This window comes from Sminthopsis crassicaudata, chromosome 2 (genome assembly GCF_048593235.1).
Source record: "Sminthopsis crassicaudata isolate SCR6 chromosome 2, ASM4859323v1, whole genome shotgun sequence".
Taxonomy (NCBI): Eukaryota; Metazoa; Chordata; class Mammalia; order Dasyuromorphia; family Dasyuridae; genus Sminthopsis; species Sminthopsis crassicaudata.
Window position 1 is genome coordinate 603,362,828 of NC_133618.1, and position 25,410 is coordinate 603,388,237.

Genomic DNA, 25,410 nt, shown 5'->3' on the forward strand with positions numbered 1-25,410 from the left:
CTCCCCCAGATGGCAGGTTTACCAATACATGTTACATATGTTAAAGTATATGTTAAATACAATATATGTATACATGTCCAGACAGTTGTTTTGCTGTACAAAAAGAATCGGACTTTGAAATAGTGTACAATTAGCCTGTGAAGGAAATCCAAAATGCAGGCGGACAAAAAGAGGGATTGGGAATTCTATGTAGTGGTTCATAGTCTTCTCCCAGAGTACTTTCTCTGGGTGTAGCTGGTTCAGTTCATTACTGCTCTATTGGAACTGATTTGGTTCATCTCATTGTTGAAGAGAGCCATGTCCATCAGAACTGATCATTATATATATAGTATTGTTGTTGAAGTATATAATGATCTCCTGGTCCTGCTCATTTCACTCAATATCAGTTCATGTAAGTCTCTCCAGGCCTTTCTGAAATCATTCTTGGAGCAGACTATTCTAAGCATAGGGGTACAAAAGAGAGTAAAAGATAAGAAAGCCCGAAAGATATAAAGGGGTCAGGTTATGAAGAGCTTTAAATGATGAAAAAAGACTTTATACTTAATCCTGGAGGCAATTGGGAGTTACTGGAATTCTTTGAGCAGGGTAGTGATATGGTCAGAAATATACTTTAAAAAAATTAGTGTGGCATCTGAGCGGAGGATTGGTTGAAGCAGAAAGAGGTTTGAAGTTCATAACCTTGTTGTTACCCATGATGTTTCTTTCTCTTTGACCCCACATATGTAATCAAGTGCTAGTCTGCTTCAATTGGGAGAACATTTAAAAGGTAAGGGAAAATGAGAGCTGAGAGAAGCCTGAATTAATATTATGGCTATATGAGTGGAGAGAAGGGCACATATATGAGAGACTTTGTGAAGGTAAAAGTGACAGGATTTGACAATGAGAAATGAAAATGAGGAATCATTTCCAGCAATGAAGTAGTGAGCCTGGATGACTGAGAAAATGGTGGTACCATTGATAATAATAGGGAAGTTAAGAAGAGGGGAATATTTAATACAGATAGAACTTTGCTCAAGGAATAAGGAATTTTGATTCATCTTCCTGAGTTCAAATCTGGCCTCAAACATTTACTAACTGTGTGCATCTGAGCAAGTTACTGTTTACCTCAATTCCACATCTGAAAAATGAGCTGGAGAAGGAAATGGCAAACCACGCTAATATCTTTGCCAGGAAAACTCCAAATAGGATCATGAAGAGTAGAGCACAACTAAAATTTAATAAAAACAACAAAAATTTAATAAAATTTAGAAATATATTTTTGTACATATATATGTATATGTGTGTATGTGTGTATGTGTGTTTGTATATATACAAATGCACATATATACATACACACATGCATAATTGTTAGATCATTTGTTATATCATTAAAAAAGAAATCTTGGTTTTATTAATTATCATCATTCTTATGTCAGAGCTTTTGCTATAATAGCTTTTTCTTTTTTCCCCCTTTTATAAATCACCTAGTTCATCTAGTAATCAGAAGGAATCCCTATTACTACATAGTCTCTAAGAGACTACGTGTAGTCTCTTGCTAGATGTTTTTCTGAAGCAGCACATTCAACTTTTGAACACCTCTAACTTTGGAGACATTTTTGACTTCTTTGAAACTTTGACCCATTACTTCAATACATTATTTCTGACCATTTTAGCTATCCAAAGATGGATGAGAGCCTGGGAGTAAGTCCAAAAGGGATCTGATCAATCAGGCCCATGCACTAAAATTCATGCAATTTTTAGAGAAAAGAAAGCCATTGAGCTCTTTTTTAGATCATTTTTTTTTCTAATTATAAAAAAGAATACACAGCATTCAATAAAAGTAGCTGAAAAATATTAACATTTTTCACTTCAACAGCATAATATTGTCAACATTGTACTGATGATGTCATTCAGAATAATTTAATAAGGTGAAGAGTGGGGAAAATAAGGAATGGGATAATTTCTTTTGACCCCACTTAAAAAAGTTATTATTTTACTAGAAATTCAGAGTATGATTAATGGGAAGAATATTGGATTAATGATAAACGAATCAACTTTTAAAATAAAAGGAGAATATATTCAAGATTTGAAGTCAATTCCCCAAACAAAAAGTTTGTGATCTCTTGTAATATAGTTGAAAGAGGACTAGGGAAGAGCTGAAGTGCCCTGATTTTGAAATATTTTGAGGGAGAACTTTCCTTTGTATTGTCCTTTATGTCTGGAAACCCAGGTCCAATTCAAAGCTATGTAATTTGGAGATTCCTGCTTACAAATTAAGCTTATTTTTTTGACCTTTGCTCAAAGTAACCCTGGAAAAGAGGTATTATGGGGAGTCTTGGGATTCTGCATATTTGGTATAAAATAACAGACATTTAGTAGAATCTAACCTTATAGAAGTCAATCATGACTTCCATAACAAACACATGATCCAAGATATCTCAGTTTAACATGATATTTAGTTTAATGTAGGTGTTTAAAGGAAATATAGGCATTTTCATTAGAAAGTTTAAAAATGTTGCCTATTTGGATGGTTTTGCTTTTGAAAAATATTTTTTTATTATTACTGTAATTTTCCAGAATATTAACACTTTTATTTTTATAGGATCTTTTAATATTAGCACTACTCTCCCTGGAAAGCAGAAGGAAATTGGAGATCTGCAAGAAAACATTTCAGCAAAAGAAGCAGAAATTAGAGATTTACAAGAGGAAAATGAAAGATTACAGAAAAACATACTTGTTATCAATAAGGAACTTTCAAATGAAAAAATAGTGAAAGAGGAGCTACGTCAACAAATTGCAAGTTTGCTGCAGGAGATGTCTTGCTCAAAAGAGAAAACTTGTATGTTAAATACAGAAGTTCAACAAATCAGATCTGATTATGAAAATGCAATATCTGAATTACATGCACAGAAAACCATAAACCAAGAACAAGAACAAAAGGTTATGGAACTGCTGAAGGAGATAGCAACAACCAGACAAAATATCACAAATAAAGTGGAACAAATAAAAATAATGCAAACAAAAATAGACAAGTTGCATACGCTTGATTCTGTGTCTCAGACTGTAAAGGCAGAATCAAAAAATCTAACGAACTCTCTGAAAGATCTTAGTGCTGATAATTTGCCAAATACTCCAGCTATCATGGATGCTAAGGACTATTCTGTAAATGCACAGGTTGAAGAATCTGGTGTTGAGTGCTTAAGGAGAAAGAGTTCTTTTCATTGCAGTATTGAAGCCATTTGGGAAGAGTGCAAGGCAATGGTAAATATCTCCTCCAATAAAAGCAACCAGATCCAGAAATTGGAGCAACAAATTGAAAAATTATATGAAGAAGTGAGAAACATTAAAGAGGAAAACAATCATCTAAAACTGAAAATCAGTGAGAATAATAATCAGGATAATCTACTAAAGGAAAAAGAAAACTTAATTAAGCAGCTTTTAGAAGAATTAGAAAGAAAAACAATTAAGCTCGCTGTTGAAGAACAGCTTGTAGCTGAGTCAGAGAAAACACTTTCAGAATTTACACAACAAATCACAAGCCTGAAGGAAAAAATAAAAGAACTTGAAACTGTCTTGGGTACCAAGGACACTGATAATCAGTTAGCTAGGTTGGAACAAATAATTGTGGAAAAAGAATCTGCTATTTTGAAACTGGAAAGAAATCTGAAAGAGTTTGAAGAAAATCTTCATAATTCCAGCAAAAATACCAAAGAATTAAGTGACAAGGAAGCTAAATTAAAGGAGGAAGTCACACAATTGATGAATAATTTGCAAAATTTGAACAATTCACTTCAAATAAAAGATAAAGAAAATGAAAACAACAATCAAGAAATAAAAAAGTAAGTTAAAGGTTATTAATAGCAAATTATTTTAAATGCTAAGCAGCTATATATCTCTAAATTTTCAATACAGCTAAATTAAAAAAAAAATCTCAAAAGATTTGTCAGTACATTTTATTTATGTACAATAGTCACTTCCTGACCCCTTCCATAGTACTTTTCTCTACCTGAAAACAAAAGACCAATATCTGTTTTTATATAGTATTTGTAAGTGATTGATAAAGCACTAAAGATCTGGTTTTTGAGTCCTAGTTCTGCTAGTTACTCCCTCTGGGACCTTGGACAAGTTATTTTAGCTGTTTTTAGTTTTTATCTTTTTAAAATCAAGTGGTTAGACTTGATGACAGCTAACATCCTTTTCAATCCCAAATCTATTTTCTATGTAACAAAGTTCGCTATTATCTAAGGGGAAGAAAATGTATTTTAACAGTATTCTGATTCTAGAACCAACATCAGTCATTGTGTTTGAATTGAATTGTCTTATGTTTCTCCATTTATGTAATGGAAGTCATTTGTATACTTTCCTAGTTCTTTCTTAATCTGCATCATTTCTTCATGTAAATTTTTCTGTGTCAAATTGTTCATATTTAACATCTCTTAATAGCATAGAAATTTCCTATTACCTCAATCAATTTATGTACTTGTGCTTATTTACAGTTTTTGCTTCAACAAAAAAGTACTGATAAGAATATATTAGTCACTATGACACTTTTCTATCATTTAGTATATTGAGATTGCTGCATTAGAGGATATGGACAATTGTCTAACTTTACTCATATAGTTACAAATTATTTTCCAGAATGTTTGGATCAGTTCTCTCCTCCACCAATAATGTATCTGCTTTTTTTCCCCTTAAGTTGTTTATTTTAATTCTTCAAGATTTTAAAATTTAATTTAAAAAAATCTTTTGCATCATTTCTTCTTGATATTCATGTCAAGTTTGTGGGAGTACTTTTTTTTTTTTTTCCTTCAGGTCTTTGTGTCTTTGTTGTAGAATTGCTATTTTCTTTTAGATTAGATTTTTGGGCAGCTCTATATAGTAAATGTTTATTGTAGTCATGGACTTCTTCCATTGACTTATGCTTCTAGTCTTAATTCCTGAATTGGGGATTTGTGCCAAAGCTAGTCTCCATCATCCCCTGGTATACTTTGAGATAGAATGGTTGGTACTGATTGTTCCTAATCTTGACTTTTTTTGGCTCCTATGTTGACTTCTGTCTCTTTGGATCAGGTCCTTCATAAATATCTGAAGTTCAGAATACTGGATCTTCTAAACCCTTTGTGTATAAGTGGTGTCTGAGTGCTGCTTTTCCTGCTCTGTTCTTTGGCGCTCTGAGTGACTTTCAAAACCCACACTATGGGTTTCTGACTGCCTTAGTGGCGACTTCTGTTTCCTTTGCTTCTAAGTACTGAATCTTCCAACCTACATGTATCTCTGGCCTTATTGTATTTGGAGGCCATTCACTTGTTTGTGCTGGTGCTGGATCTGCTGGTTGATGCCCTTTGCTACTATTGCTTATAGTCTTCTGGCTGATTTTTTTTTTTTTTTTTTTTGTAATTCTGGAATGGAAAAAATCATGGTAGTTTTTCAGTTTTTTTATAGGTTCTTCTTTGAACAGGTATGTGAGATCTGGGCTGCCATCCTCTGTTCTGGCAGCCATCATATCTGGAAGCCCTGGTTTGTAATTTTTTGATATTATGAACTTGGTTTATTATAACTTACTGTAGTTTGAATTTTTAAACATTACTGATAAGATATAATTGTATAAAATTGTATTTAAATATTTAACATCTGTGATTTTAGAATAAAACATTGCATCTTTCCTTTACTATTGGAAAATAACTATGGTATTTTTAAGATTGAAGGAAGAACTCTCTACCAACTCTACTCTTACACATAAGTTGAAAGAAGATCTTCAGCGGAAAGAAGAGGACTATGTTGATCTGAAAGAGAAATTTACTGATGCCAAAAAGCAAATTGTGCAAGTACAGAAAGAGGTAAATTATTTTAGATTGATCATATCAAATGGACATGAAGTTGTAAATTGGTTTTAGCAATGGGATCTCTATCCCTAAAATTAAGAGTTTCGAAAAACTTTAGTCATAATTAACATATTTGAAATAACATTTTAGAATTGGGATTAGAAACTTCTGGGAAGTTTGATAAAAACAATTAATTGCAAGACTTATTAAAAAACAGCAAGGAACAATTTTGAAAAACCAACACCCAGAGCTGAAAAATATTTCAAATAATCATTATCACAACACACAACATTTAATGAGAAATTACAACATTAAAAAAATCCCACAACTGTGATTTTGTATTCTGCTAGTAGAGGGAAAGAAAAGTTTAAAAAAAAAAAAAAAAAGGAAAGGTGCAAGCAGGGAGGTGGGGAAATAAAAAGATAGGAAGAGAAGGAAAGAGAAAATATATAATCTATAACTTTTTACCGTAGAACCAATGCTTTGTGCTACTTGGCTAACATTGTTCCATTTAACACTTTAGAGACTTGCATTAAATTCTGATAATAGCATAGTTTAGTTACTCTTAGGAATTTTTTTGAATTAAGGTAAAATCTATGTTATTTGACAATTTACCAAAGTCTAATAAGGATCGTGAAAAATATAGTAATATACAGAAGTTTATCCACTGTAATTCAATCACCTTATCAGGAAGAACAAAAGAACCTAAAGAACAATTTAGTCAACAAATATTTGACTTCTCTGGGCAGAGTTGCAACCAAAGGGAACATCAAATGAAACATCATTTTGTAAGATTTTGTGGAGAAGGATGATGGAAGATTATGAATAGTATTTTCTCACCAAGCATAGATAAACAGTGGCAGGTAAAATCAGTTGATTTTTAAAACTTGGCAACAGATCCAAATAAACAGAGTTATCTTGAGGATGAATGAAAAATGGAGAGCAACAAACAGAACAAAAATGGAAAAGCTCTGCAAATTTTTATAGCAAACTTTTCACTGTCAAGTAAATAGAGCCACTTACTTGGACTCTAACATCATAGTCCTGGGCATGCTTAGGTAGCTGTGTCACCAAAAACTAAAAAGGTGGGGAAATTATCTGAATTAGAATACGTGTGTATGTGTGTGTGTATATGTATATATATATATATATATATATATATATATATATATATATATATATATATATACATATACACACACAAATGTATATCTCTGACTACAAATTTGCAAGGATCTTAGAGGATTGAATAACAAAAAAGGGAAAATACTGATTTCTGTACTTTATTAATGTTGAAGAAAGGCAGTCAAGAAAACATCAATCACTACTAATCTATAGTACTGTTTTCTCACAAAATTTTTTATGAGTCACGTGGATATGCATCTTGAGCATCCCTAATATTAGTAGGATTTATAAATGATAGTTCTTAGTATGCTATATCTTTATTCTCACAAACTGAGTAAAAGATGTAATGAATACAAAATATTACTGTACTATTATTTGCTTTTATAAAACAAGCATTTGACTTAATAGAATAAAATGCCTCTTTAAAGGCTTTCTTCTAACAAATGATCTCCCATATATATCAACATCACTGATTCCTTGAAAGTTATTTATATAGAAATAATCACCTTCAATGACCTTGATCACATAAACATGAATAAAAGTTATGTTGTCATTATAAGAGAGGAGACCCAGCTCAAAATTTAATCTAAAGAGGGATTCCATATATTTGATGAGTTCTCCATATGCTCATGTTTGTGTATTACATAGGAAAAACCAAGCAGATTAATAATGTGCTTTACCTAGATCATGATATAAAATTAGATGGACAGATTGAAGAGCTTGTCTTTATGTGTGTTTGTGCGTAAGATTGTGAATGTCTAAAACAGACAATACAAATAGATAAGTTATTTCCAGAATTAAGCAAGAATAGAACAGCTTAGAGTATCTCTAACAAACTGCAAAACTCCTATAAAAATTCCAAATTTTTTCTAGAAACATAAGCTGATTTTAAAAAGCTGCCTAATTTTTAAAAATAAACTTTTATTGATATCTTTTTATGTTTTCTAAATTCCCTTTTATATACTTCTCCCTTCCCCTGAAGAACTATCTGTATGATTTTTTTTAAAGAAAAAGGAAAAAAATCAGTAAAACTGTTCAGAATATTGAAAAATCTTTTAAAAATGTACAGTATTACATATCTATGAATCTCCCACCTCCATCATTTGTTTTTGGATATCACGCTCACATTCAAATATGTCCTTTTCCTCTTTATGTTTTTTTTTTTTAGTGGTGAAAAGCAAAACTAACACTTAAAGCAGTTTGGAATAGCATATTCAGTGTTCTAAATCTATGTTCCCTACCTTCGCAAATAAAGGAAAGAAATATATTTTTTCATCTTTTCTTTGGAGCCAAGCATGGTCTTCACATTTATGCAGTGTTTAGTTGTGGTTTTTTCCTTTGTTCTTTTTCAGTGTTGTTGTCCTTATGTATGTTTTTTTTTTCATGGTTTTGCTTTCTTTACATTGTAACCCTTCTAATAAGCCTTCCCTTGCTTCCTTGTATTCTTCGTAGTCTTTATTCATTTCACAGTTAAATTCCATCACATTAATGTATTACAATTTGTTCAGCCATTTTCCAGTTGATAATGTGTTTTGTTTCCATTTCTTTCCATTACATAAAATGCTGCTATTATTATTTTGGTGTTTATAGGATCTTTCTCACAGTGTTTTGTTTGACTTGTTTGTGAGTATATATTTAGAGTGAGATTTTTGGTTTAAAGGATTGTAGATATTTAAATTTTCATGGCATAATTTCAAATTGCTTTCCAGATTAGATGGACCAATTCATAACTCTTCTAACAGTGTATTTGTGTGCTTGTTTTTCTGTAGTCTCTTTAACACTATTTTTTTCTTTTGTCATCTTAGCCAATTTGTTGGAGAGTGAGTTGAAACCTCAGAATTAGCTTGATTTTCATTTCTTCCTTAATAGTGATTTGGAACCGTTTTTCATATGGTTGAGAATAGTTTGTAGTTCTCTTGAGAATTGTTCATATCTTTTGGACCCCATATCCATAGGGGAATGTCTCTTGGACTAATATCTTTGTTTTAAATTCCTTATACTATCTTATTGTGTAAAGGTGTTTGTCCCCAGTTGACATTTTCCCTTTTTATCTTAATTGCATTAATTTGCTTATTGCAAAAGCTTTTAAATTTCATGTAATTGAAATTTTTATCTCTTATGAATCTCTTGTTTGGCTAAGATCTCCTTATATCCATAGCTATAAAAGGTACTTTATTTTCCAGAATTAAAGTTTTGACTTTTATTGTTTGATCACTTAACCATAGCTGTGATTATGTAGTATAAGATATTAGTCTAAAACCTAATTCAGCCATAACTATTTTCTAGTTTTCCCACATTCTCCAAGTAATTTTTTATTATTGGATTTGACAAATATTAAGTAACTGAATTCATTTGTGTTTTTTTTCCCCTAATTTGAATTTATTTTTTGGTGGCAATAAGAGCTAAGTGATTTGTCCAGGGTTTCACAGATGATATATGTCTGAAGGCATATTTGAACTCGGGTCCTCTTGACTCCAGGGCTGGTACTTTATCCACTATTTGATTTTGATTCTTCTTTATCTAGCCTGTTTATTGAACTGCTTTTTAAATTTTTTAAACCAGGATCAGTCCTTTTTAAAAAAAAAAAAAGTTTTATTAATGTTTTTTGCTTTATACTTTACTCTAATGGGAGTGATTTTCCTCCTTTCCTCTAGACTGAACCCTATCTTATAACAAAGAAAAATGATTAAGATGATACTTCTGATAGGGAGGCCTTGTCTGATAAAATATATATTAGTGCCTCAACTCTGTGCTTTGAAAGTGATTTTTTCCCCCCAAAACTCGAGATCATCTTTATTTTAGTGATTTCTTTGTGTGCATTATTAAAGCCATAGTTATTGTTGTCTTGATTCTGCCTTTTTCTTTCAGTTCATATAAATCTTTTCATGTTTCTTTTCTTTCCATTTGTCACTTCTTATGTTGTATAATGATAGCCTATTACATTCATATGTCAGTTTTTTTCTGACATTCCCAAATCAATGAGTACCATTTTGTTTCTAATTCTAATCATAAAGGATCCTTTTATGAACATTTTGAGATATGTATAGGACCTTTGATTTGTTTGCTTTCTTGAGCTATAGACCCAGCTGTAGGATTATGTGATCAAAAGGCACAGACAGTTCAATCACTGTTCTTGCAGTTTTCTTTACTGATATCTGCAATGGTTATACTATATATACTATTTCTCATAATCTCACCAATAGTGCATTATTGTTAAGGTTTTCTTATTAAAAATGAGTAATATAAAGATTGGTAGGATTGGTACTTGGTGTGTATGTGCATACTATAACAGATAACAAATAAGAAATCTGGAATAAAACCTGGTAAGGGTAGTATTGGGGAGATATAAGAACAAAAGGCATATGACCAAGATATATGGTGATCATAGGTAGGTGGTAACATACTCCAATAATAGAATAAAATAAGGAAGTCTCAGTGTGGGGAATTCTTCTTGTGATGGATTTAAAAAACAAACAAACTCCAAACAATTAATGCATTAACAAGGGAGGCAAAATTTATTTAGCCAAGTATAGGAGCCTTAAAAATTAGGATCCTTAAACTCTGAAGAAAAAACAAATGCTGTGCATGGAGTCAATTTTTATTATATGATTTTGACAAAATCATAAAACCTCCTAAAATACAAAATGTCTTTTCTGCATTACAGAAAAAGTCTCTGTAAGCCAATATTTATTTGTAAAGTAGCTCCCCCTAAAAGTTCTGACCCAGGCTAAACTAACCTAAGATGAAGACACATCAAAAACAATTCTTTTAGAATTGTCCATAATGTTGTTTAGGAAACAAAATCCCAATTATAAAAAAAGATACACTATTAATTTCATGAGGAAGAACAGTTCTTGCCTATGTGACTCATTTGCAGGTGTAGAAAGGGGACCATTTTAAAGTTTCTTTACATATTTTTCTTAAATCAATTCTTAAAATAACTGCCTTTCCTGAAAACACAATTTTATTTCAAGTTCATATTGTAATTACATCTAAAAGAAATGATGCTAGTCAGTGCTTTATATCTGAATAGTTATCCATTGTTATTTCATGGAGCATTGGTAAGGTCCTAAATATCTGTTAAGAAATACAATTCTTTAGCTATTCACATATGTGAAGTGATCTTTTCAATATATGCAGTGTATCAAAGTATATTGCAACATATTCATTTGTCATATGAAAACAGGCTTTAAATCCTGTTGTTTTGAGTTGAGACATTGTTCACAAAGCAAAGATACAAGTCCCAGGTAACATTCATTGAAATTTTACATGTATTGACCAACCTTTCTGAAAAATTTTGAAATAGGAGCCAACCTCTTCCACCCATCTCTCACTCTCCAATTAAAGTATCCTTAGGTTTTTTTAAAAGAAAAAAAATTGACTAATTGTGGATTTTTGCCCTTAAGACTTTTATGTGATTGGCAATAGTGGCTTCTAGTGAATTTCCAAAACAAAGTCTTTTTGCTGGTCCCCTTGATTTACTTTCTAAATTTTCTTACCATTTTTTTTTTCTCTCAATTCTATCACAACCTTATTGGTGATATATGGATATAATGATAAGTTCTTCAATGTTAAAGCCTTTGAAATCATCTTTAGATTCTGGGGAAAAATCTTTTGGAAAATAAGTTGTGAGTCTTCTTTTCAAAATACAGCTTGCCTCCTATTTTCTTTTTTCTTTTTGCTGAGGCAGTTGGGGTTAAGTGACTTGCCCAGGGTCACACAGCTAGGAAGTGTTAGGTTTTTGAGACCAGATTTGAATTTAGATCTGCCTGACTTCAGGGCTGGCGCTCTCTCCACTGCACCACCTAGCTTCCCCTTGTCTCCTATTTTATGAATGTGTACCATAACATTATAGTATCTTGAATATCTTCCTATTGATCTGCTGGGTGATAAGAGATTATTCAGCAATAAAAGTAAATCAAGTTGCCTTCTGCTTAGCATCCTTGTCAAGCTTCTGGGGTGGAGGTAGGAAGTGACTCTTAGGAAAGAGCCAAAGGATGACAGTTATTACACTCAGTGCTTGCTCCTAGTATGGAAGCCAGCAGTGCTGGGGTTTGTGAGTAGTTGATGTATATTCTAGCTGAGATCCAAGGAATATCCAGCCTCTTCTTCTGCCTCTTTCTACTTCTTATGGTAAACTTAATAGGAAGACATGAAATACATGAAGAAGCTTAGCTGTGTTGTAGTCTCTATTGTTAGAGGAAATGTCTATATCAATGTGATCACAGATTTATTTGAGAATTTAAATGCCAATTAGAAAGCTCTAAAATTGTCTTTTTTGATACAAGATCTTGCAGCTGTAGTACCAACACATATTGGAAGAAGCTCAATTAAAAAAAATAAAGTAAATTTTATAATTCTATTTGATGACTTTAAAGTAAAATAAAGCTAAAATAAATTAGATCATTTCTAAAACCCTATACAAGAAGCAAACGAAATTTCAGAAAGGAATGAGAAATAGATACTTAAAAGTAAAACCATAATAGAAATGTTTAAAACTAAAAGTGGTCTGAAAAAATAGATTTCTGAAAAGTACTGGCTAAACATCAGACTACAATAGAAATATAAATCTGAATCACTTCTAGAGTAGAATAAACCTAAAAACTAACTCAGTTTTCATTCACTAACTAAAACAGTGCTTTTACCAGGTTATACTTAGAGAAATTTAGAAAGGGAAAGATTTAGAAGTTCTTGGGAAACAATAGTCAAAATAAGATGAAGATCCCTAAAGTTTGCTTATTTGTCATCTTTTTAACTCCTTCCCAGATTGTCCCACTTTGATTCCTGTCTCATGTTGCATTTAAGCCAAACTGATCCTTTGTTTTCTCCTGACTTAAGTGATCTGGAGACAATTTCAGATTTGCATTTTAATTATCTACTTATGTACTTGCTGATTCTGAGAGGTATCCATATACCCTAAATTTTTGGCTTCAAACTCAAATGGCCATTAGTCTATACATAAAGATCCCTAACTGGCTACTTATTTACTTTTGTTTTAAAATGTAATGTTTATGTTTTATTTTATTTTTATTTTATTAATATTTTTACATTGTTTGGTTAACATAATTTATTATCACTAGAATCTGTAATCATTTATTTGCAACTTTGAGCAATTAGTTCACTTATTGCTTGTGGATTCAATAGACAAAGCTTCTCAATGCTTTAAGAAATATTCTAATAGCAGCCATTATTCTATACTTGTAATAAAACAAATGCAGGCATTGTAACAGTACCTAGTGCTGGAAGGAATCTTAGAGACTATTTAGTCCAATTAATATCATTTCACAAATGAGAAAGTTATTTGCCCAGGAACACACAAGTAGAAAGTAGTAAGCCTGTTAATCAAATTCAAACTTTCTGACTCCAGATTCAGTGTTCTTTTCATTATGTCATATCTATCTAGGAGTAGTGCTAGAAAGAAAGAATAATTAACTTGGGAGTCATAAATTCTTATAGAATTATAGCATTGGAAGTAATCCTTGAAGTCACTAAGTCCTATTCCTGTTTTTAAAACTTTTGAGTTCCAGATTCTCTCCCTTATCTCCAAACATTTCTGTAAAACTCATGTTGTGAAAAAAAAACATAATTCTGCCACCTCAAAAAACCCCCAACAAAACCCTCAAGAAAAATAAAACGCTTCCATCTGTATTGGGACACAATTATCGGGTATACATAGGATTTTTCACCATAAGTTCTTCAGAATAGCTGCGAATCATTATACTGCTGAAAATAGGAAAGTCATTTACATCTGGTTCTCAGAACATTGCTAATATTTTGTATACAGTGCATTTCATTTTGCTTGAGTTCATGGAGGACTTTCCAGATTTTTCTGAGAGCATCCTACTCTTCATTTCCCATAGAACAATAATATTCCATCGTAGTCACATACCATAATTTATTTAGCCATTCTCCAATTGATGGACATTCCCTCTGTTTCCAATTTTTTGCCCTGAGAAGAGAGCTGCTATAAATAATTTTTATAAGTAAAGGTCCTTTTCCTTTTTTTTTTAAAATCTCTTGGTATTCATGCCTAATAGTAGTATTATTAGGTCAAAGAATATGTGTAAATTTATAGCCCTTTTGGCATAGATAATATCTTTTAATCATTTATCACTTGGTAATCCCTGATTTTATAGCTAAGCATAGTGTGCCCCATAGAACCTAAGGAATTTGTCCATAGACACAAAGTAGTAAGTAATTAGTGACAAAGTTACAATTTGGAACCATGGCCTATGAATTTAAATTCAGCAGTCTTTACCCTATATTTTCCACAACGTTAAAAAAATTTATCATTACATAAAAAGTATTATGTTGATTCTTATAGAATTGATTTAAAAAGTTTGTTTTTGAAAACAATGTAACATGAAAATATACATTGATTTGTCTTTGTGCTATGTTAGAAAAATGAGGAATCATCTTGACACCTTACATAATGATGGAATTTATTATTTTTCAATATCTGAAAAATTATGTAAATCTTTAAAAGTGGTCAAGATTATTGCTTCTTTTAGAAATGTTCAGTCTGCTTAATAAACATTACTCTTTGCAGATATCTATAATGCGTGACCAAGAGAAATTACTGAGGAATAAAGTTAATGAACTTGAGAAAATTAAAAACCAGTTTTCCCAGGAATTAGATATCAAACAGCGAACCATTCAACAGCTTAAGGTAATGTGCTTCTTTTAACTAATTTCTTTTGGTTATAGTTTAATCTTTGGTAAAATGGAGAAGCAAATTATTTCAGGTTTTTTTTCTTAAAAGGTTTTTGTTTTTTTTAGTTTCATTTTAGGAAAAAAATTTGTTTATTTAATTTTATGTTGTATAGCTTTCATGACAAAGGAAGCTTTGAATTTACTTAATTCAATCAATTTGACAAACATTTATTAAATTCTTATTATGTGCATATTGTTGTAGTTTGATCTTGGGAAATAGATACAAAATTAAATAAGATGTGTTACCTTATGGTATGTAGTTGGGGGATGTGACATATATGCAGATAGCTAATATAAAGGCAAACAGACCTTTATGAGGAGTGATAGGGCAGATTGAGGGATCTGGGAAATATTTGTGAAGGTGATAGGATTTAAATTGGCACCACAGAGTGTCATATACTTCAGAGAGTTCTTACAGGAGGAGGATTGAAAAAAGGTGATTTGACTATTTGAGAAGGAAGTTTCTGTACGAATCAAAATTTGATTGCAAGGGTTTGACAAAAAAGTAGGCAGATACTAAAAGTTTTAAGAAGTTTGGTTATGAAGAGAAGGAAAGAAGTGGGATAATAGATGAATGGAGAACAGAATGATCAGGAATGTTTCTTAGGAATGAGGAAACATGAGCCTGTGAAGGAAGATGGGAAAAAAGCTGTGGGAAAAGAGAATTTGAAGATGTATGAGAAGGGATGATCACTGGAATAAAGTCTGAGTAGTTTTGGGGAGATTGTAATTAAGAGTGTAGTTAGAGGAATTAGTGTTAGCAAATGGGAAGAAGGCGGATGTTGCTGCTGCTGAGAGACGGGTATATGAGCAGAGAGGAGGTGGTTTATTTTTGGTGTATTTGGGGAGTAGAATGAATAACAGTTGGCAATAAGTGCTTTTGAGGAGTGAATAAAGGATGACTTCTAGATTATGAATCAGGGTTTCTAGAAATTGTAATATAGAGGGTCACAATCAGTGGGAAAGCTCTGGATAAGGTATGAGACCCTTCAGCCCAGAGGGAACCTGCCAACAATGTCTGGTTCGGCTCTCCATCTCCCCTAAATGCTCTCAGCCTTCCTGAGAAGTCAGGGGGCAATGACAACCTGTGTGGATATTGAAGCAGAGTGATAGCAGGTGGAAGAGTGATACCAAAGGGGCAAACCACAAATAGCAAGTTGTTTATGTGGTCCTATATTCTCAGAGTTGTTTTTCTTACATTATAAAAAGGGGAAAGCCCTTGAAATAAACAGACTCCATTTTCCCACCCTCCTCAGGAGTCTTGTCTCATTACTTCTGTACTAGGAAGGAGGAAGATATATTTAATCCCTCCAGGTTGGAGGCTCTAGAAAGCAATAGTACCTTTTGTCACTCCCAACTTGGGGGCTCTAGAAATCAAGATACAACACAATGTTAGTAAGGATAAACTTTTTTGAAGTACTTACTTAGCATTTTTTTTTAAACATTAATTTTTATTTTTATTTTGTAAATCATGTGTTTAAACCTTTGAACATTTATCCATTGATAAATTGTATAAATATACAAATTTAGAAATTTTTCTGGGATTTAGTGTATCTTTTTCCATTTTGTTGGTTTTTTAAAATATAAATTTCATTGTCTTGTGTCCAGTAATTAGAGATATCATCCTTATTCCTAAAAACTTTTTTTTTTTTTTTTTTTTTTTTTTTTTATGGCTTTAGTATTTCAGAGTTTATCTTTTTCCTGGGAAAACCTAGAAACTAGTTATAGACCAACATCTCTCACACTATCTACTAAGATGAGGTTAAAATGTGTGAAATGGCAGTTTTTAGAAGAAAAAATTCAAAACTATCTAAAATATATTTAAAATTGTTCTAAATTAATGTTAGAGAAATGCAAATTAAAACAACTCTGAGGTACCCCCCCTACCTATCAGATTGGTTAATTTTGGTTGATTAATTTTGCTGGAGATGTTGGAAAATTGGGACACTAAGTCATTGTTGGTGGAAGTGTGAATTGATTCAACCATTCTGGGGAGCAATTTAGAGCTATACCCAAAGAGCTATTAAAACTGTTTTTTTGACTTTGACTCAGCAAAACCATTAGTCTATATACCAAAAAGATTTAAAAAAAAAAAAAAAAAAAGGAAAAGAACCTATATGTACAAAGGCCACATTCAGTATTCATATTCAGTATTAGAGAGCACTGCCTGGGCTTTGAGTTAGAATTTTGCTTCAGACACTAACTAGTCAACCCTTGTATTAGTCATTTAATCTTTTTCTCAGTTCACTTATCAAATGCAGTAATATTCACTGCTTTGTGAGGATCAGATTAAGATGATATAGCATAAAGCACTGTATAAATTTTAAAATGTCATATAAAAATCTTTTGTTATTTCATATCTTCCTTGGCAGAGAGATCCTTGTTCTTTTTTTGTTCTTTGTGACCTTAGATATGACTGAGTCTTAGTTTTCTTATTTGTAAAATGAGAAGGTTGAACTAGATCATCTCTAAAGACTCTTCCAGTTCCAAACTTATATTCTTGTGATCCCTGGAGGTGTTTTGTTGTTTAGAGATTTTCTCTCATTTCTTTTGTTTTTGGTGTGATTGACATGAAGTAGGTTAGGGATCTGCTATAGCTAACTCTTCATTCCTTTTCTCACTCTAAAACTACTTCTAAATTGCTGGGTTGGTGACAAATAAGCTTAGATCACATTTTATTTTGACAAAGATGTCATATACTTTTCCTCCTAAACATCACTGAATATCACCTACCATCTTTTCATATTTACTTCTCAGTTTGTGGGTTCTCCTTGATCTTGTCTCTTAAATTTGTTTTGGATCAAGAAAGAGGAAGTGTTTATTGAATCTAGTAGTTATAGAAGTAAAGGGAGAATTTGTGTTGTTTCGAATGTTCTTTTTCTGTAAGGTAAGAGCAACTTTGAAACTCAAGTCTGGCACTACCCTAGACATTGCAAATTAGAAATCCCATAAATATTTTTTTATTTTCCAGTTTCTAAAGTTTGAGGTATAAATTTATTAACCTAGTTTCATTAAATTTTTCAGGAACAGCTGCATAATCAGAATACTGAAGAAGTTATGCAACAATATCAAAACCTATGTAAAGGTAAGAAATAATAGACCTTGTATAATAAAATGGGGCAAAATATGTTCTATTAAATTTGTTTTGAAATATCTTTACAATTCTTAAGTGAAATGGAATTGGTAGTGCTTATTTTTACAAAATAGAAAAAGGGTAACTAGGTTTTATTTATTTCTCGTTTTTTACATTCTCCTTGGATAAATAGTAGCATGAATTGCATATGCTATAAAGGCAGAAGACTAGATTCTTGCTAATGTGTTTCTTTTACACAGAGTAAAGTATTTTAAGAAATCAGTTGAAAGGTTATACATAGTGAACTCTTTCCATATGTAGCATTGTGGTTATGTATCTTTAAAAAAAAATAAATTACATGCCTTTTCTAAAAGGAAAGTGCTTATTTTGGGGGGGAAGTATAACTTCATTTTTTAAAAATTCCTTTTATATTAAATCCTTGTGGCAAATTAGTTAATGAATATTAAGCGCCTAGTATATATCTCAAGCCTATTGCAAGGCACTGGTGATAAAACCACAACAAAACAAACAAAAACAATTTTTATTGTTGTTTAGTCATTTCCAGTTGTGTCTGACTCTTTATGATCCCATTTGAAATTTTCTAGACAGAGAGACTGGAGTGATTTGCCATTTCCTTCTCCAGCTCATTTTATAGATAAAGAAATTGAGGCAGACAGAGTTAGTGGATTTACCCAGGAGCTGTATTTGAACTCATGAAAATGAATCTTCTTGTCCAGTGTTATAACCCCTTTACCACTTAGCTGTGCAACAAAATAAACCTTATTCACAAAAAGCTTATATTATAGTGGAGAAAGACAAATATTTGTAAAAATGTATAAAACATAAATACAAAGTTAGTAAATAGAAATACATGCATATACATTAAATACAAGATAGTTTGGGAGAAAGTTCACTGGCAATTGGAAGATCAGGAAGAGTTTTGGGGAAACATGCTTGAGTTGTGTCTTAAAGGAAGAGAAGACTCTAGAAAGCAGAAGTTGAGTAAATTCATTTTAATCACTTGCTGGCCAATTCAAAAGCATGGAGATGGGAACAAGTTCTCTTAGCATGTGGTGTTACAAAAACTCAAGTAATATTTTCCGACCCCTGCTTGTGTTTAAGGAGCAGAGAGAGATAGTTTGGCTAGATTGCAAAAATATAGGGTATAATGTCCAGTGAGGTTGGGACCAGATTATGTTGGACTTTAAAGACAAAAAGAGAAGTTTATATTTTATCTTAGAGGCAAGAGGAAGCCACTGGAATTGGTTGAATAGGGAAATTACATGGTTAGATGTGTGCTTAAAGAAAATCACTCAGGCATCAATCTGAGTTTTGAGAAGTTCAAGGCTGGTAGACCAGTAAGGAAGCTATTGCTGCCAACCAGGAGTCAGCAAAATACTGCTTGAGTTTTTTTTTTTGACACTAGTGTGCTAAGAGAGATTTTTGCATTTAAAAAAATAAACTTATCATAATTAATACAGAAATACGTTTAAAATGGTTATACAGTACAACATCATATTGCTTTCTGTCTTGAGGATGGGGAAGGGAAGGAAAGAGGGAGAAAAATTTGTAACTCAAAATCTTACAAAAGTAAATGTTGAAAACTTTTTATATGTAAATGGGGGGGAATAAAATTCTAGTAAGTGGGAAAAAATAAAGTTATTGTATTTTAAAATTTAAAAAAAAAAATCATTCTTAGCTTGTGGACCATAAGAGGATGTGAATTAAAGTAGAAGCTTTGTAAATAGAGTCAGTCGGTAGGATTTGAGAAATATTGTGAAGGTAGAAACAGCAAGATTTGGCAACTGATTGTATATGTAGTTTGCAAAACAGTGAGAAGTCCAAGATAATGCCTAGATTATCAGCCTGATAAACTAAAAAATGGTTTGGTGCTACCTTGGACAAAAATCGGAAAGCTTGAAAGAGGTAAGGTTTGAGCAAGGAAGGTAAGAAATTCAGTTTGGGAGTTCTCAAGCTAAATATGTTTGGGAAAGGTCCAGTTTGAAATGTCCAATGGGTAGTTATTAATGTTTGACTGAGACTTTCAAAGAGACTGGGGATAGATGCATATAGCTATGAATCATATGTACAAAGATGATAGTTAGACCCTTGGGAGTGTGGAGATTGTCAAAAGGGGAAATACAGATGGAGGAGAAAAGAAGGCCTAGGATAAAATCTAGGGAAACACTTACAATTAGGGAGGGTGATATGATATTGCAAAGTTGATTGAGAAAAATCAGCCAGCCAGCCAGACCAGAGAGGAGAGAGTATCCAGAAGGAAAAAGTGTTTGCAGTACTAATTACCTTCTGCAAAGAGAATGAGAGGGCTAAAAACTAAGAAAAGACATTCAGATTTGACAATTAGTGAAATCATTGATAGCTTTAGAGGGAAGATTCATTTGAATGATGAGGTTGGAAAGCTGATGGCTTCAATGGAATAAATATACAACTTCTCCAGGTGTTTACTTAGAAGAACAATTCTCATGTATAACTCTTAGCACATTTATTAAACTCAGACTATGTAATTTCTTCTTAAAGTTCAAATGAGGCATTTCATGTATACATTGTGGTTACAAAGTCATATGTTGAAACAGGAAGATCCAGTTCAAAGTTGTCTCCTTTTTCCTTCTTTAACAACTTAAAATCAGTTTTATAACATTTGCTACCATGCTCCAGACAAAAGTATTTAACAACAACAAAAAAAAAAGAATATTAGTTCATCAGTAATCTTTATTATTCTTTGCATTGATTTTTGTATAACTCTGGTCTTTTAAAATATTTTGCTATATGTTTTATATAAAAATAGAAGTAAGAACAGTTGCTTATCTATGCAGTTATGTTATTTGTATAAATGTAAAAGAAATTTGTATTTTTAAGTTTGTTTTAGTTCATCCAGGTGACTTATTAGTCAAAGCTTTAATTTTAGATTGAGCCTATGTTTGGGTACCACAAATGAGTCCTGTTAAAATTATTGAAAACTTGTTTATAAAAGTGAAGGGTGTTTGAAATGTTGCTTAATAAAACTTTATCTTAAGTCCTGATGTTAAAGAGTTTTGAATATGTTTTAAGTATATTTCAATGTATTACCTTTATAGTATCTCTCAATTTTGAAAGGACTAAAGGGAAATGGAATACTTAGAATGGTAATGATATGTGAAATGACTTTGTAAAAAATTCCAGATCTGGATGTTAAGGAGAAAATAATTGAAGGAATGCGAGCAACAATGGAAGAACAGGAACAAACTCAAGTAGAAATGGAAGAAATGCTTGAGTCCAGATCAGAAGAAGTTGTAAAACTGACTTCTGGTAAAAAAAAAAAAAAAAAAATTAATAATAATAATAATAGTACATCTATCTATCTATCTATATCTATCTGTCTATCCATCCATCTAGCTATCATCTATCTATCCATCTATTTATCAGTCTATGTCTGTCTATCTGTTCATTTATCAACCTATCTCTACCTAGAATGATTTGAAATATCTCAGATTTAAGGCTTTGATTTTCCTATTTCTTCTAAAATTGACTTTTCTACTTTTATAAATATCACAGTGTTATATATGTGTACATATAAATACAAAAGACAGTATAAACTTGCGTAGATAAAATTGGAGGACTTGGAAGGAATTTGGACACAGAATCCCAACATTTGAAAGTTGGAGTAAACCTCAGTAGCCCATACATGAAAGGACTTCCTAATATGATATACTCAACAAGTGATTTTTCAGCCTTTGCTAGAAAACTTAGCATTTCTTGAGGCATTTAATTATACTTGTGGTTGGCTGTAATTATTAGGAAATTTTTCCTAGCAGATGTAAGTTGGCTTCTTGGTAATTTCTATCTCATTTCTCCTGGCTCAGCCCTTTGGGATGAGGTTAAAGGAAGTCTAGTTTCTTCTTCAAAGGAACCTTCATGGAACCTCGGAATATTCTCTTCTTCAGGCTAAACATGTCCTTTTTCTTCAAATGAACCCCATATGTTATGTTCTTACCCTTCATCATCCTGGTCTCACTCCTCTGGACACTGTTCACTTTATCAATTTCTTTGATAAATACTGGTGCCCAAGACAGTACTCCCAATGAAGTCTGACAAAGATGGGGAGCACAGTGGGATTTTCCCACTCTTGGATGCTCTGACTTTTTACGTAGCCCAAGATCCGACTAGGTTTTTTAGCCTTCACGTCACACTTCCTGACTCACGTTGTTTTTGAAGTCTTCAAAAACCACTCAAATCTTTTTCAGAAAAATTGCCATCCTCTCTAATTTGTACAGTTAATTTTTGAGTGTGCCAAGTACCAGACTTGACGTTTACCTTTATTGAATTTTATGTTACTAGAATCAGTCTCATATTCTATTTTATCGAGAACCAAGGCTGAAAAATCTCAACCACTATGGAGAGGAGGGAAAATTGTGTGGTGAATCACTTGTGTTGAGTATTTTTGCCACATCTCGAGCTTGTTTTGCAGAATAGTTGAGAATATCATAGATTAGTAAACTACTAAGTCTCACTTTTTTCTTGCTCATAGCCTTACCTCTTAGCAATACTCCAGATGTTATATCCTTAGACATCCTGTCCAGTCTCTCAGCATCATCAGTAAGTCTGCTGGGGGCATGGAGTAGTTAATGTGGGCACATTACCACATTCAGTGATAAATTATAATGATTCCATAAGATAGTCATATGGAGGAGTGGATAGAAGAATGGCCTTGGAGCCAAGATGATGTGTGCTCAGATCTTGCCTCTGTATAGACTAGTCAAATACATATTAGAGTATGGGCAAGCCACAACTTTTCAGTGTGCTAAAATAAATTGCTGATTTACATGGTAGGGGGGATTTTCCTGCATGGAGTTCCCCTATATTGATAAAATCAGAGCATGGACCAAAACACAAGTGAAAATGAAAGTACGTCCCTGTATGGCATTTTATGTTTGTCAATCTTTTTTTTTTTCAAGTCCCACTTTCTCTTGGTCTACTTATGTTTATCACTAGAATTGAAAGAATGGAAGAAAAAATGCAAGAATCTGGAGACTGAAATCAGTCAGCAGGAGCTACAAAACTCAGCTCAAAGTGATAAGGCTAACACAGATATACTTAATGAAAAGCTCAATCAGTTACAAGAAGAATTACAGGTAATATCTTTATTTGATCTTTATTTCTAATTATATGTTAATACAATGGACTAGTAAACTTAGGATGGCCGAGTCAGTGAATCACTTGCAATCTATTAAAACCCAGAGGTAAGAAGTATGTAACATATATATGTTACATAAGTTACATACATATTGCATTTATAAATACATATAAAGACACATATACACACATACATACATATGACCGTGTATGTGGGAAAGCTAAAAATCTTAGATTTTTCCTAAAACAAATTTTGTGTCATAAAAATCAAATTTGTAGCAACTAAGTCATTGCCTTCTGTGATCTGAGATTCTTTTCCTTTATTGAGTAATGGTGAATTTCTTCTGTTTCAGTATTGGCCATGCATTCCTTTTGATTTTTAACAATTTTTTAAAAATTTAAAATTTCTCTAGGGAAATTGGGTTGACAAAATGATATTTAAGAAAATTGAATTTCTCTTATTAATGTCATTCTTATTTTTATTTTTTTGAAAGTAGAAATGCTGCAACAGGGCCTGAATACTAGATGATTAATTCCTTTCATGGGATTTACCAAATGTTATATCAATTCAATGGCTCTCCTTTTAAAATGTCATCTTAAAAGTTTTGGACTATTAGTTGGATTAGATGTCTAGCATCCTTTCTAACACTGATGTTCTTCAGTTCAATATTATGTCAGGCATGTTTATATGTTAGAATACTTTTGTACTTAACATTCCTAAATTAAGGAATATTTGAATATTTTATGACTATAATCCCAACTAGAAGAGAAATCCAGAAGCATGTCCATTCTGCTTCTTCGAGGAAGCCTTTTTAATATGCAGAATTATAGGCCTTGTTTTGAAAAGATCGTAAGTGAAGGAACTTTTTGCAGATCTGACCCGCATAAACTGTTCTTAACAGCTCCCTTAATTTTTTGTATATAGGAATCAGAACAGAAGCATCAAGATGATAGAAAGAAATGGTTGGAAGAAAAAACAATGCTTATCACTCAAGCAAAAGAAGCTGAGAATCATCGAAACAGAGAGATGAAAAAGTACGCCGAAGACCGAGCCCGTTGTTTACAGCTTCATAATGAAGTGGTAGGTGGGAGACTGAGAGAGGCTTTGCTTTCTTGGTTTACCCTTTGCTGCAGCACCTGGTGCATTGCCTATTTTGCAAAAAGTATTTTCTCTGGCCTCTCCCCAGATTCTCAGCTTTCCTCAGGCAGAGAGAAGCCCACATTCTCTCCTGGGGCATGGAACTCAGCCAATCTTTTGGGACTGAGGCAAGGAAAGAATAGGGTGGGACACTGCTCAAAAAAAGCAAGAAGATAGGGGTTCCTCTGTTGTGAGGGACCCAGGAGACATGCTGATCAGGTAAACAGAACCAAGCCAGAAGATGCCTGAAAAATGATAAAAGATCATATGGTAAAGGTAGACATTACCAGTTTTAAATCATACACTAAACTTATTTAAATGATCCTTTGTAAAATAAGGGGATTAAGATTTCAAACACAGTAATAACCAAAATTCTTTGATAAATTAAAAGAAAAGTAAAACAGTGGAGCACACTAATCAGTATGACTTAAGAACAATCAAACATAATAGCCTATAGGATCATAGACTAAAGAACATAAGCTGTTGGTCAAAGGGTTACTTCTCCTTCTTTAGTAAGACTGCTGGAAAACTGGAATGTATAAATTAGGTTAATGATAATATGCATGTATATATGCTATATCATATGTTAAATTATAGATATATAAATGTATAAATTAAGACCAGCAGCTTACAATGTACCACAATAAATTCTGAATGTTCAACCTAAGTCATAAAATAAATACACTAAACATGAATGGAAGAAGGGGGGATGAGAAATAAATGGGACAGAGGGAGTTCCTAACCAAAATATTAAAAGGAAAGATTGAAAATAGACAAAATTGATTATAAATTTTCATGAACAAAATTAATCCACCTATAATCAAAGAAAGTGCTGAGAACAGGGAAATTCTTTGCATCATTTAGGAAACAGACAGACAAGAACAAATGACTTGCCCAAAGCCATTCACAGATAGCAGGTGTCTGAGGTCAGATTTGAACTCAGGAAGATGAGAATTTTTAACAGCATTCTTCACTACGCTACTTAGTTGTCCATATACACAGTGACTACATTAATATAAATGAAAAAAAGGACATGGAAGTTAAGCCCATCATTATACAATTACTTGGGGGAAAAAATTTTCCCTCCTCATTATGAGGGGAGGGCTATATATATATGGAATGCTTTATACACGTTTCTTTACTGAGAAGAAGGAAGTATGTTGTCTTGTTAATTACCCAGTATTGGCCTTAATTTCCATGTTGTTTTCCATTACACTGCATTACTTTTTTACCCTGTTCAGGGGGGCAACTAGCTGCTGGCAGTGCTGTCAAGTAGAATACTATCTGTCCAATGTGCCTTCTTTTCCAATGTTGTTTTTGCTGAATCCTCCCCCTGCTTCCCTGCACTGATTATCTAAAAGTGTAGGATCTGATTGATTGATTGCTTCTTTTGAATTCTATCTTCTCTTCCATTCAGTATCCATCTTTAA

At 32.4% G+C, this 25,410-nt stretch overlaps 1 protein-coding gene across 3 annotated transcripts in view; it reads left to right on the forward strand.

The window, feature by feature from the left end:
- Window positions 1-25,410, forward strand: part of KIF20B (kinesin family member 20B) — an 89,750-nt gene that overhangs the window by 40,871 nt on the left and 23,469 nt on the right. For all 3 annotated transcript variants that reach the window (XM_074295822.1, XM_074295823.1, XM_074295824.1), the window contains 7 exons: window positions 2,582-3,818; window positions 5,678-5,816; window positions 14,476-14,595; window positions 17,664-17,724; window positions 20,893-21,018; window positions 22,702-22,841; window positions 23,768-23,923. In XM_074295822.1, coding sequence (XP_074151923.1) covers window positions 2,582-3,818; window positions 5,678-5,816; window positions 14,476-14,595; window positions 17,664-17,724; window positions 20,893-21,018; window positions 22,702-22,841; window positions 23,768-23,923 — 1,979 coding nt within the window. The remainder of the gene's footprint in view (window positions 1-2,581; window positions 3,819-5,677; window positions 5,817-14,475; window positions 14,596-17,663; window positions 17,725-20,892; window positions 21,019-22,701; window positions 22,842-23,767; window positions 23,924-25,410) is intronic.